Consider the following 13,175-nt stretch of genomic DNA (forward strand, 5'->3'; position numbering starts at 1 on the left):
ATGGGATGATTTCTGACTTTGAAAATTTGGGGTGAGAATTAGAAATCCTAGAGTCCACCTTGACAGTGAATGGAGAAGAAGCTATAAACTCATGATCAGGTTGAACAAACACACGAGGAAATTGTTAACACAATCTTGAACAACAATATCAAAATGATTACTCACAGAACTTAACATGGAAGTCAGTGAAAACCTTGACCAGATTAGGATATAAAATCTGCTTTGTATTTCTGGAAATACTATTGAAAATATAATGAATTGTATTTGTCTCACACAGGTGCTTATGAACATCAAACAAAATTAAACATGGTGGCAATTTGAATAAGGTAAAATGCAACAAAGACTCAAGACATTATCTTTACATAAGAACAGATTTAACAGGCCTCACACCAAAAGAACATTCTGCATGGAAAAAGTTCACTCAGAATTGGCCTTTTGAAGAATGTGTGCAATCAGCATTGGCTTTGAGCATCTAGCACAGCATCCATCATACGGTGAGTAGGCAACCAAAAGTAGTTATCAGATTTGTGAATGGTTGAATCCAAGCAGTGGGCGAGGCTAGAAGCAGGACCTTCATGGCTAGGATTCTGTGACATTCTTTCTCAACCTGAAAGTACTACTCTAGTCTCATAGCAAGTGAGGAGGAGAAAGAGTTCATTTGGTATCCACCGTATCCTTCCCTTCTGAATACTGTTTACCCCAAAGCCTTGCCCAGTGTAGAAAGGAACTTGGAACTTGGACCTTGGAGATGGGATGCTCATTGCAATGCAGTGCAATAAGAGGGAAGCTGGAAGAAGGCAGAGTCTCCAAGAAGCAAAGAGGGAACAGAAGCCACACTGTAGCAAAGATGCCATGCTGCTGACTTTGAGGATTTGGGGAAAAGCCACAGGCTGATGAATGCAGCTGGTCAGGAGGCCGAAAAAGGCCAGGAAACAGATTTTTGACTGGAGTTTGCAGGGGAAAAAAGCTTAAATCTGTGTTGCTTTATTATTCTGAGTGCACAGTAATTTATTACAGGTCCGCAGCATACAAACCCATGGACTTTGACAGAGAATTTTTGCATAGAATGGGCGGAAAGGCAGGAGTACATTACAGTAGGTGGGAGAATCCCAAACCTTGATGTTTTAAAATGAAATCCCTAGCATGGTCCACACATGATAGATTCCCAATGTAAGCTGAAGGTCGACTCAAGATCATTCAGGGAGCACAATCTGGTGACATCACCATTTCTACACATGCCTTAATAATACCACAGCAGGGGAGATAAAAACAGAAATTCACACCTCCTTGCAGGTGCCCAGAACTTCACTTCCACTTGCAACCCGTTGTCAAAAATTGTCACATGATGTCAATTTAATGATGTGAAAAGCTGGGAATGTAAGGACAACAAAAAAGAATGTTTGGTAAACAATAACTAGTTTTGGCTATGGTATTATCAGGGTATCCTAGGAAGTCTTCTATGAGGAAATCCTTTTAATCTGGGGGCTGCAAAACTAACATGAAGAGGCAGGGAACCTGCAAAAGGGTCAACTGCTGGCACCTTTAAGGAGTAAGAGGGAAGTCATAAATTACGAAAGACAGATGTATGTTTCATCTTGGTAAGTATATTTTCTCTCAGATAGCTTCTACTTAACAATTCATAGTAATGTAACATGTATCTGCCCAAATACGGTAAGCTGCAAATACACAAAAATTGCAGTTTTATAGATTAAATTTCTGTTTTAGATAAAACTATCTGTTCATTTGGTAACAAGTACCAACTAATTGTGTTTTCCCCATATATTGGACAATAGTATTACACGTTTTGGCAACTAGCAAACAACTTTTTATATTTGTCTTTCCCTTTAAAAAATGTCCCCAACCTTGAGGCAGGTCAAGAGAATATTTGAGTCAAGTAGATTTCACCAGTGCAATTTCATGACTGCCAATATTTCTAATTCATATGAGTTTAGTAATTTTAAACAGATGTTAAAGCCAATGAAAGTATGTAATCAATTCTAGATAGAATGACAACTTGAAAACATATTCATATGTTTATTTGCCATTTGGGTTTGTTCCTATGTGAAGTGTTTGCCCAGTTCCCGTGCCCATTTCTTGAGTGGTTTGTTTGTTTTGACGTTTTGGTTGTTTTGTAGTTCTTTGTATATTCTGGAGATCAGCCCTCTATCACCTATGTCGTGTGCGAAGATCTTCTCCCATTCTGTGGGTTGCCTTTTTACTTTGTTGATTGTTTCTCTAGCTGTACAGAAGCTTCTTAGTTTGATGAGGTCCCAACTGTTTATTTTGGTCTTGATTTCTACTGCATTTGGAGTCTTTTTTAGGAAGTGAGGGCCTACCCCTAAGTGTTGCAGTGTGTTTCCAACATTTTCTTCCAACAGTTTGAAGGTTTCTGGATGTAGGTTTAGATCTGTTATCCATTTAGATCTGATCTTAGTGTATGGTGAGAGATGTGGATCTATCTTTTTGTTTCTGCAGGCTATCAACCAGTTGTCCCAACAGCATTTATTGAACAGACCTTCCCATTTGCCTGGATTGTCAAAGATTATTTGGCTGTATCTGTGTGGGTTTCCTTCTGGTGTTTCTATTCTGCTCCATTGATCTTCCTCTCTATCTTTGTGCCAGTACCACGCTGTTTTGATAACCACTACCCTATAGTATGTCCAGAGGTCCGGAACTGTGATTCTCCCTGCTAACTTCCTGTTCTTCAGGATGGTTCTAGCTATCCGTGGTTTTTTGTGCTTCCAGATGAACCTTTGGATCATTGTTTCCAGTTCCATGAAGAATGTTTTGGGCAATTTGATTGGGATTGCGTTGAATGTATATATTGCTTTTGGCAGTATAGACATTTTAATGATATTGATTTTACCTATCCAGGAGCATGGGATGTTACTCCATCTTTTGAGGTCTTGTGCAATTTCTTTTTTAAGTAGTTTGTAGTTTTCTTCAAATAAGTCTCCTACATTTTTGGTTAGATTTATTCCCAGATATTTCATACTTTTCTCTGTTATTTTGAATGGTATCTTGCTGGTTAAGTCTTTTTCCATCTTGGGGATGCTTGCATACACTATGGCTGTTGATTTTTGTTCATTAATTTTGTACCCTGCCACTCTACCAAACTCTCGTACAAGTTCTAGCAGTCTCTGTATTGAGTCTCTTGGCTCTTCTACATAAAGAATCATATCATCTGCGTATAGTGAGAGTTTGACTTCTTCGTTTCCCATTTGGATTCCTCTGATTTCTTTTTCTTGTCTTATGGCCTCAGCAAGTACCTCTAGAACTATGTCGAATAGTAGTGGAGAAAGTGGACATCCCTGTCTTGTTCCAGATCTCAGTGGGAAGGGTTCCAACTTTTCTCCATTCAGTATGATGCTGGCATTGGGTTTTTCATATATGGCTTTAATTATGTTGTGGATTTTTCCATCTATGCCTACCTTGGTTAGGGTTTTTAGCAGGAAGTGGTGTTGGATTTTGTCGAAAGCTTTTTCTGCATCTATTGATACTATCATGCTCAAGTTCACTGGCAATAAGGTAAATCCAAATTAAAACATCAATGAGGTACCACCTGACGCCAGTAAGACTGCCCACATGAATAAAAGCACCAACAACACTTGTTGGCGAGGTTGCGGGAAAAAGGGATCCCTACTCCACTGCTGGTGGGGCTGCAGGCTGGTACAGCCTCTATGGAAATCAGTATGGAGAATTTTCAAACAACTCAAATTCAACATACCGTATGATCCAGCAATAGCACTCCTAGGAATTTACCCAGAACAATTGTTTTATGAGAAACCAACATGCACTCCTATGTTCATAGCAGCACAATCAGTAATTGCAAAAACATGGAAGCAACCAAAATGCCCATCAACAGAGGACTGGATAAGAAAGCTATGGTTCATCTACTCCATGGAATACTACTCAGCTATTGAAAAAAACAAAATGCAGTTCTTTGTGGCCAAATGGGCCAAACTGGAAACCATCATGCTAAGGGAAATGAGCCAATCCCAAAAGGTTAAATACCACATGTTTGCCTTAATTTAAGATGATATGATGTTATGTATAACATGTTATGTTATGAATGTTATATGTTGTGTATAAACTAAAATTGAAGTGTAGGTGAGGTGGTCACAGAAGGTGGCTGGGAACTCGCATTTACTTTTAACATGTTGGTTACTCATTACTATGTCAATTAATTCCACAGTGATGTAAATTTTTGCTGATGGTATGTTGGAGCTTTTAATTGACTGGGATGATACTCTGCTGGCTCTGTCTTCAGACCAGAGAGGGTCTCCCTAAGAAGCCGTTGAACTTGACTGGACAATAAGATGCTGGACTCTATGTTTGGTATACGCTTGCAATGGGGGAATCTCAACTGAACTTGAACTGTGGTTATGCAACAAGGTGGAGGAATCCACCATGGTGGGAGGGTTTGGGGAGGGGTGGGAGAACCCAAGCACCTATGTAACTGTGTCACATAATACAATGTAATTAATGAATAAAAAAAAATAAAACACACAAATCAGAAAAAAAAAAAAGAAAACATATTCAAACCTTTAAAGTAACAGTGTGAGAGTAAAGCAAACTCAATCTTCATACCTTCCCACTCCAGGCATTTGTATATTGCTTGGTAACTTGCAAATTACTACTTCCTCATAGATGATCTTATCTGACTGTTGAGCCACCATGGAAGAAGGCAAATGATGTAACCTCAATTCAATTTGCAGATGAGGAAACCCAGCCTAAAAATGTTAAGCAGTTTGCCCATATTTGTGTACAGCTAGGAAAGGAGTCTGGGTTTTAGTATTTCAGTTTGTGCTCTTCTAGGAATACATGTTTCCTTCTGTTTATATTTCATCCCCCCATTATCATATGTTTCTTTCAGGCCCTTCATTTCCATAAATTCTATCATTCTGTAGCATAGAAATTTTAGGATGGATTTTTTTTTTTGTAATAGCTATAACTGATCTAAATTCTATGTGTTAGGTATGTGCTAAGATCTTCACACATAATGCACATTTTAAATCTACAAAAATACCAAAGCAAGAAGATGAGACTGGCTGTTATTATTGTAATTTCATAGACAAAGAAGCTGAAGCTTGTAGGGATTGAAGTATCTTCTCCAAGGGAACACAGCTAAGCTAGTCTGTGCACCCAGCAGAGAGAACATGGAGCGCAGTTTCAACCACCCTCGGCAGTGCACCTATTGCTAGTCCAGTCAGGGCATCCTTGGACTCCAGCTGTTACTGTTCCTTGCCTTTCTTCAGATTTCAGCTTGAGATATTTTGTGAATCTCTTTCTACTCCAGCCCTCCTTTATGTTTGGGATACAATCTCCTCTTCCATGATATTTAAATGTTATATGTTTCCCTATCATTGTCTGCTTCCTAGTGGGCTGTGCAATTTTTTGGTGGATATTATCCTTAACAATAACAGCTGCTAATATTTTTGAAGCACTTAGACGCAGCAAGTATAAGTCAAAGCATCCTTTTTATATTAATCTAGGTAATCTAGCACTAGCGTAGGCATTATCATTAAGTCAGGAGATTCCCTCCACTGAGAGCCTCAGAGAGGTTGAGCAACTTACTGAAAAACACACAACCAGTAAGTAGAGGAACTGAGATTCAATCTAGAAGCTGAGCAGGGGTGGGGAATGTCTAGTCATGACACCAACATTGGTAAGACAGGATGGCATCTTGCTGGAGCAAACGGCTCAGTGCAAGTTATGGACACAGCTGAGAGTTCTAGGGGTTCAAGCTGAAGCTGCACTCCTTGGGACATCCCTTAATTTTCAGAGTCTCCATAAAAAGGTAAAAAAACAATATCTGGTATTAAAATCATTCATAGGATGAACATAAAACATCCTTGTTGAGGATCTAATTCTCCCAGCCAGGCAGGTAGGAAAAATTAAAGACTCATTCATGACTCTGGCAGTGATATCCTATGTGACTTTGGTCACATCTTCAGAATCTTCATTTGGAAAATGACAGGTTGAATCAGAGTCTTCAGTTGCCACTTTGAGTGTTGATTTTCAAAGGTTTTGTACCTGGTCTCAAAGAAGAATTCCTTGCTCTTGGAAAAGTTTCAAAATATTACTGATTTAGTGGTATCCCCCCCCCCTTTTTTTTTGGAAATAAATCAAGTTCACTTTGAATCAAATTTAAGATAAGAATTTACAGCTTAACATCTCCAGGTTTATGCCTGTTTCTGTGGGTAATGAACTCAAAATGTAGTGTGATATTCTGGGTTGAGCATCTACAGCTTTCTGTCCAATGTCTTGCTCAAATCCTAGCTCTGTGGTTTTTAAGTCATGAGCCTTGAGAATATATAACTCTGAAGAATCTATTTCCTCATTTGTAAAATAGGGATAATACTATTCTTAGGGAATTTATAAGGTTTCAATGGGATAATTCATCTACTTGAAGAGACTGGCAGAAAACATTATACTGAAAATTATACTGAAAAAAATATTTTCCCTTCCTGGGCCATCAGATTAACAAAATATTCACTAAGCATGGCACTACAGCAAGTACCCAGAGAGAATTCAGAGCACACAACTAGTTAGCATATCTGCAAATTCACTTGTTTCTGAGCATTATGGAACCAGGCTTTGGCATCCTTTGTCTATGACATGGAAATCAGAGTAAGGCAGAAAAACACATACCAAATTCGTCATAGGGGACCCGCCCTCCAGCTCCAAGGGACATTTCTTGTGCTAGGCACTTTTAAGGTGTCATATTACTATTAAAGCTCCTGTTAGTAAATAACAAGACCAAGGCTTACAGACATAAAATGATTTTCCTAATGGCACACAGACAAGAACAGTAGAGATTGGATTCAGACAGAGGACACAAATGCAGTAATGGTTCCTCCCTGATTCAAACTGTAAAAAGACTTCTGCACTGGAACTCTGTGTTGTTAAAAATATGAACACAGTCTATTTTTGGATGATAATATTTGTTTACCTTATTTTTGTGTTAGATGATATTTTTAAGGATGTGGATGTGGCTTTCCCCTTTTAATCCTGAAGTTTAACTGATAATGCTTTGTGTTTGTAAGGGGACTTTCAACTTGTCTCCCTGGGGGAGGGATAAGGGAGGAAGAGAGAAAGTAAGAGAGAAATAAAAGGGAGGGAAGGAGAAAGTGAATATCATTATATTCTTAGAATTCTGTCTGTGAACCACATTAAATCTATTCTGTTTGCACTAGTATCACACTAACAGGAAAAATAAAGTAAAACTAAAGAATATGTCCCTTTTTTTCTCTTGTCTAAGATTGAACACTGATCTTTAAAACTATTGATTAATTTACTAAAGGCGGGCAGGTGGAGAGCTAGAAAGTGGTTTCAATTCTAATGTCAGCCCTGCTACACATTTTGGATTGGGGAATTCTTTTATCAGCAACTCTAATGATAAGTTTAGTATTCTACTTTGTTGTTTTCATAGTACATTCAAATGTATTATTCTGTATAGTCTTTATGGACAAAATTATCAAGTAAGCATCAAAAGAAAGAGATAAGAAAACTGAAGCTCAGACAAAGTAAGTTTTATCTAAAGCCAAAGGTGAGTGGATGGCTGACACCATCTCAAAATCAGGTTTATTGATTTATATATTTTTAGAATCTGCATCCAATACACTGGTCATTATCATCAAGGAAAGAAGCCCAGCTTTTGAGAACAGAGTATGGAACCAAACAGATTTAGCTTTGAATTTGGATTCTTTCCTACCTATACAAACAAGAATATAGCGGCAATAAAAAAATAGTGAAAAGTAGTAAGTAACACAATACTAAGTCAATGAGGTTATTCCTGAGACTCATGATTTGTAGATTAATTTAGTGGATCCAACAAGATGCTGATTATTTTGATTAATATTTAAAAATATTCTCACAGGGTTTATTATTTTAGATTATACCACCATGACAAACAAAACCAGTCAGTGAACTGGGAAGAACATTGACTATGGTCCCAAGATCATTTATGTCCATTTCCCATGCTGAACAGCAATAAACAATTCTCAGATTTCTTCTCTGAATAGCTAAGCACAGCTGATGCTGTTGGTGAGCCAAAATAGTAATGTGATACAAAACACCTCCCAGGTTGGCAGGGAAGGCACTGTCCCAGTGTTACCACCAGCTCTCTTAACTAATCTGCAGAGAAGATCTGCCATAGCAAAAAGCCACGCACTGTGCACACAGCAGCATTGCATTGCCTGAGTTCTGGAGACCAGCTCCTTCTGGGGGTTGTGGGGGGTTGATATGGCATATGGACATCTCATGGGATCTCACCCACTGAACCAAATACCAATCCCCGAAGAAGCTTCGAGCTCCATTTTTTCACAAACTAATATTGTCTTGATTATATCACCTGAACCCTAATTTCAAATATCCAAATCATTCATCCCCTCAAATACATCATGGCTAAAAGCAACACTTAATTTCCTCTCAGGCATGCTCCGTGTTAAGCTCTCAGGAAAGACCAACTTCACCGTCTTAGATATTCAGGTTTTACATATTTCGATCATTGACAATTCCTCATCTTTCAGTTTTTTGTTCAATACATCAGTATTTTCTATTGATGCTACTTATAATATAGAAATGCCCTTTGACTTATAATGTGGTTATAATAAAGCCATCCTGGGTTGAAAATATCAGAGCCAAAAGCCCATTGAACACACCTAACCAATCAGACATCACAGCTTCACAGCATACATGTGTATGCACACACATCCATTGTTTCCCCCACCACTAACATATTAAGGCATACAAAGGCAGGGGATGTTGACTGATTTCATGATGCATCTGTAATACCTAAAACAGGGCCCAACCACACAAAACAAGTATTTAATAAATACCAGTGTACAAATGAGCACAATGGTTTTCCTTAATTACACAAAATCCTCCTTTTAAGATGAGAAGCCATTTATATTTGTCTGCCTCTCTCCAGGAATAAAAAGCTATGGAATCACATGATGTCACCTCTTGAAAATATTATGAGCTGACCAATATGCATTTTCTTCTATATTGACCAGTAGTCTGCCTGTTCTGTTGTGCTCTTTCTTGCAATGCCTGGCTTTTGATTGGAACTCTGCTGGTTATTAACAAGGCAAGCTTATTTCCAGTGCTACTAAGTACCAGGTTCTTGTACTGAGCAAGTGGTAACATTTGGTCATCAGTTTCCTCACTTAGCTGAATTGAATTAATGGATATCACTGAAGATTCTGCCCATTAAAGAGGGCAAGGTAGATGATGTGTGTGTCTTTTGACTCTAGCACGTGCAAACTTGGTCTGGTACATTTCCATGGCAAATTCCTCAACAGTTGCTAAATAGTGAAGTGTAATCAGAAGTAGGGGAGCAGCATATGAAGGAGAGAGACAGGAGCAGAACTGGGGTATTCCTTGCCCACATCTTTCCAAACTCAGCTCCTGGATTTGGAGAGATGTGTATGGAACAGACAACAGCTGGGGCAGGTTGTTTGTCTGATTTAAAGCTAAACATCTGGGTGGTCACACACACACTCCTCAGGAGAAAATGAACTGACTATGAAAGAATAAAGGTGGCTTATGAGCAAGCCATACACATGTGTACACACACAGAAGAGAAGCACTCCAGGGAGGACCAGAAGAGAGAACTGGAGGAGAGTGGGCAGTGAGGGGGAGAAAGCTCCAGGTGTGCCAAGCAGCATTGACCCCTGCTTGGAAGGAAACACCACTAACCTGGCACTGGGCACTTCTCTGTACACCATCTTATCTTTCAAATACCTTCAGTCATTTCACAAACTCACTATTCTAGTGGTAATCTTACATTCCAGGTGAGGAACCCAGAGCCCAGGAGAACACACACATGGGTTCCAGATGACAAGCATTAACAGTGAGCAGGATCCAAACTCTAGCCACAGCTAGCACTGCATAGCAACCATCAGATCCTTTGCTTCAAGCTCTCCCCTCTGTTCAGACCGTGGCCAGACACAGTGCAGGTGGACAAGTCAACACCCACAGGCATAGGCAGACCATGGACACTCACAGGAGACCGCTGGGGGAACAAGCTAGAAACAGCTCCCCCTGAGACAGCCACCATCCCTCAGCCTTTGGACCCCTCACACTGGGGTGGGGTTGATTGGGAGGACGACTACTAGACTCAGGCAACCACTCCTTACTCTCAACTGCCCTAGGCAAAGCCAGTGAGAGCTGAGGAGCGCTGAGAGACTCCAGCCTCACATTCCTTTGGCGCACCACACTTAGGTAGCCTCTCTCATTGCTTTCCCATTAGGAGGAACGCCTTACCCTCTCCCTCAAGGGCAGGAAAGGACACAGAGGAAGCTGACATCCAAACCAAACACAAGCAACTTACCTCTTCCATTGCTCTTGTGCAAGGCAGAGTTTGGAACAGAAACGCTGTTTCCCAGAGCAGGATCCTGAAGCCAGCAGCAGCCTGTGCTCCTCCGCCTCTGCTGGCCAGAAAGGCTTCACTTCCCTCAGCCTTGAACACACCTGAGCTCCCAGGCTCCACCTGCCCCACCTGGGCTGAGGCTCCACCCCCACCCTGGCCTGGACCCCAGCCAACCTCTATCCTCCAAGCTTGGTGGACACCAAGCACCTGCAACCTCCTCCTCCTCCCAGGGAGGCCTCTGTCCACAGAGCCACACACTCCAGGCTGTCCCAGCAAGCAGCTCTTCCAACTGTCCCAGGACTGATCAGACAGTCATGCCACTCCTGGGAACTGCACTTGGTTAAGCCTGCTGGAGGCTGGGGGAGTTGCTGGGAAGTGAAAACAGCTCCCTCCCTGTGAGCAGGGAAAGCTGGGGCTTGAACAGTGTAATCTCCTTTAGTCTCAGGCCCCAGCTGACTCCTTCCTGTAGTCGGTTACTTTGCTTCACAAGATGCTTCTTTCTGGCCAGGGGACCCAAAGGCAGAAAAGGCAGAGGTAGGGGACAGTGGCAGCTCCGGGGACAGAGACCTGTTTTGGAGGAGGAAATCTTTAATGTTTCCATGCATTATGACACTCAGCTCCTACAGTAACCATTCGTGTGTGTGTGTGTGTGTGTGTGTGTGTGTGTGTGTGTGTCTGCTCTGTTACTTTCAGTTTCAAAGAGAAGGAAAAAGCTGCTTAGAGAAGTTGTATACCCTGTCCAGCCGCGTAGGTAATGAAAAGGAAAATCAGGGATTACATCCAGATCTCGCTAACTCGAATGTGACTGTTTTTCTGGAGGGTTTGGTTTCTCTCTCTCTCTCTCTCTCTCTCTCTCTCTCTCTCTCTCTCTCTCTCTCTCTCTCTCTCGTTTTGTGGCAGACCCTGAGGTGAACACCTGAACCTTGGTTGCCACTTGCTGCCTTGCAACTGTGCTGAGTCTGAAGCATTGAGCCCTGTCCTAGGCAGCCCGTGTGCTTTTTCTTGCTTTGTTCAGGCCAAGATCTTTAAGTGAACAGTTTCTCCTGCTCTAAGCAGGGGAGAGGAGGCAGGAGCAAAAGTGAGGCAGTCCCACTGGAGGCCCACAACCTCTTTTTTTTTTTTTTAAGATTTTATTATTATTATTGGAAAGCCGGACATACAGAGAGGAGGAGAGACAGAGAGAAAGATCTTCCATCCGATGATTCACTCCCCAAGTGAGCCTCAACGGGCCGGTGCGCACCGATCCGAAGCCGGGAACCAGGAACCTCTCCCGGGTCTCCCACGCGGGTGCAGGGTCCCCATCCTCGACTGCTTTCCCAGGCCACAAGCAGGGAGCTGGATGGGAAGTGGAGCTGCTGGGATTAGAACCGGCGCCCATATGGGATCCTGGGGCGTTCAAGGCGAGGACTTTAGCCGCTAGGCCACGCCGCCGGGCCCGGAGGCCCACAACCTCTTACAGGTAGTGGCTGAGAAGCCACCACACTACAGGCTTCAGGACCCCAGCAAGATGCCCAGTCAGCTATGCTTCTAGTTCAGGATCTGGGAGTCTGAACTTCAAGCAGGCCTTTTATCTCAGTATATTTAAGACCTTACTAGTTAAGGACTCACAGTATGATAACCTTTGATACCGTGATTCCACACATGTATACACACACACACACACGCTAAAATACAAACTTCTCAAAGCAGTATGCTGTTGATATTTCCTATTCTTGTCTGAGCCATATTATGCCATTTAATCAAATACTGGCCGGCACAGCCCTCCACTGAGTGAGCAATACTGCTGTGAGGACTCACTCAGAGAGAGAAGCCCATTTCTCAAAGCTAAGGGGACTGGGCACCACTCTATTGCTTATGCTTGCCTCTGCCAGTATAAGTAAACCATATGGGAGAACAGATCCTCTGGAGAACATGGAGCCCTCTGAGCCCCAGCTCAATTTTAGGTTGTACAAATCCTTCTGCTCTTAATGCAGGGCTCCCCCTAGTGGCTCCAGCCCAATCTACCTTGGCAGAGGGGATGGAGTAGGGCAGTGGAGCTTCCACCTCCATCAGCAAGGGCTGGGAGGTTTGTACCTATTGGATTGGTTCTGAACAAGTTGCAGCAGTGCATCTTAAGAAGTTTTCATTTCTTCAAAATAGTTTTTTTTTCTCATTAAATTCCTCACTGACTGAGGTCATACAGTAGCATTATTATCTTCAAGAAGGTTCTTGGTTTTCTTATTTCTTTAGCGACATATTAGTCATTCAGTAGCATGTTATTTAATTTGACTTCATGGCATTATAAGTTTCTGTTTTTCTTCTTGTTGATTTTGTCTTTTGCCTTTTCATTTAAGGGGATAAATAGTAACTGTTTAGTGGAGACTTTCATATCCAGATGTGAGGATACAATACAGTATGCATCTCTACTTCCAGATCAAAGTTGAACTCCTAATGAAATTGTTATAATAGCTTGATAATAGGATGCTGGACTCTTTGCCATTGTCCATGCCTGCAATGGTGGACTTATGACTATTTGTGAAAAAATAGGTTATTGTGGTAATATGGGGGAAATCAGTGGGAGGAGGAAGGGATTTAGGAAGGGGGTAAGGGAAATCCCAGAGCCTATGGAACTATATAAATATATGCAATATATTTATATATAGTTTATATACAAATATCTGTATATTTTATATATAAACTATATAATAATAATAATATTTGCTTCTAAAAGAAAGAGGTAGCAAACACTAACCATGGTAGCTGCTCACAGTGGAGACTATTTTAGCAGTTGGCTAAGAGCTATTGCTCCCAGCATCAT

The 13,175-nt window shown here is 41.3% G+C and overlaps 1 protein-coding gene across 1 annotated transcript in view; it reads right to left on the reverse strand.

Moving 5' to 3' along the window:
• Positions 1 to 10,695, reverse strand: part of FYB2 (FYN binding protein 2) — a 103,039-nt gene extending 92,344 nt beyond the window's left edge. The window contains exon 1 of the mRNA XM_058680832.1: positions 10,340 to 10,695. Coding sequence (XP_058536815.1) covers positions 10,340 to 10,348 — 9 coding nt within the window. The 5' untranslated portion in view covers positions 10,349 to 10,695. The remainder of the gene's footprint in view (positions 1 to 10,339) is intronic.
• Positions 10,696 to 13,175: the final 2,480 nt, after the last annotated feature.

The sequence above is a fragment of the Ochotona princeps genome, chromosome 2, assembly GCF_030435755.1.
Source record: "Ochotona princeps isolate mOchPri1 chromosome 2, mOchPri1.hap1, whole genome shotgun sequence".
In the NCBI taxonomy this organism is placed as follows: Eukaryota; Metazoa; Chordata; class Mammalia; order Lagomorpha; family Ochotonidae; genus Ochotona; species Ochotona princeps.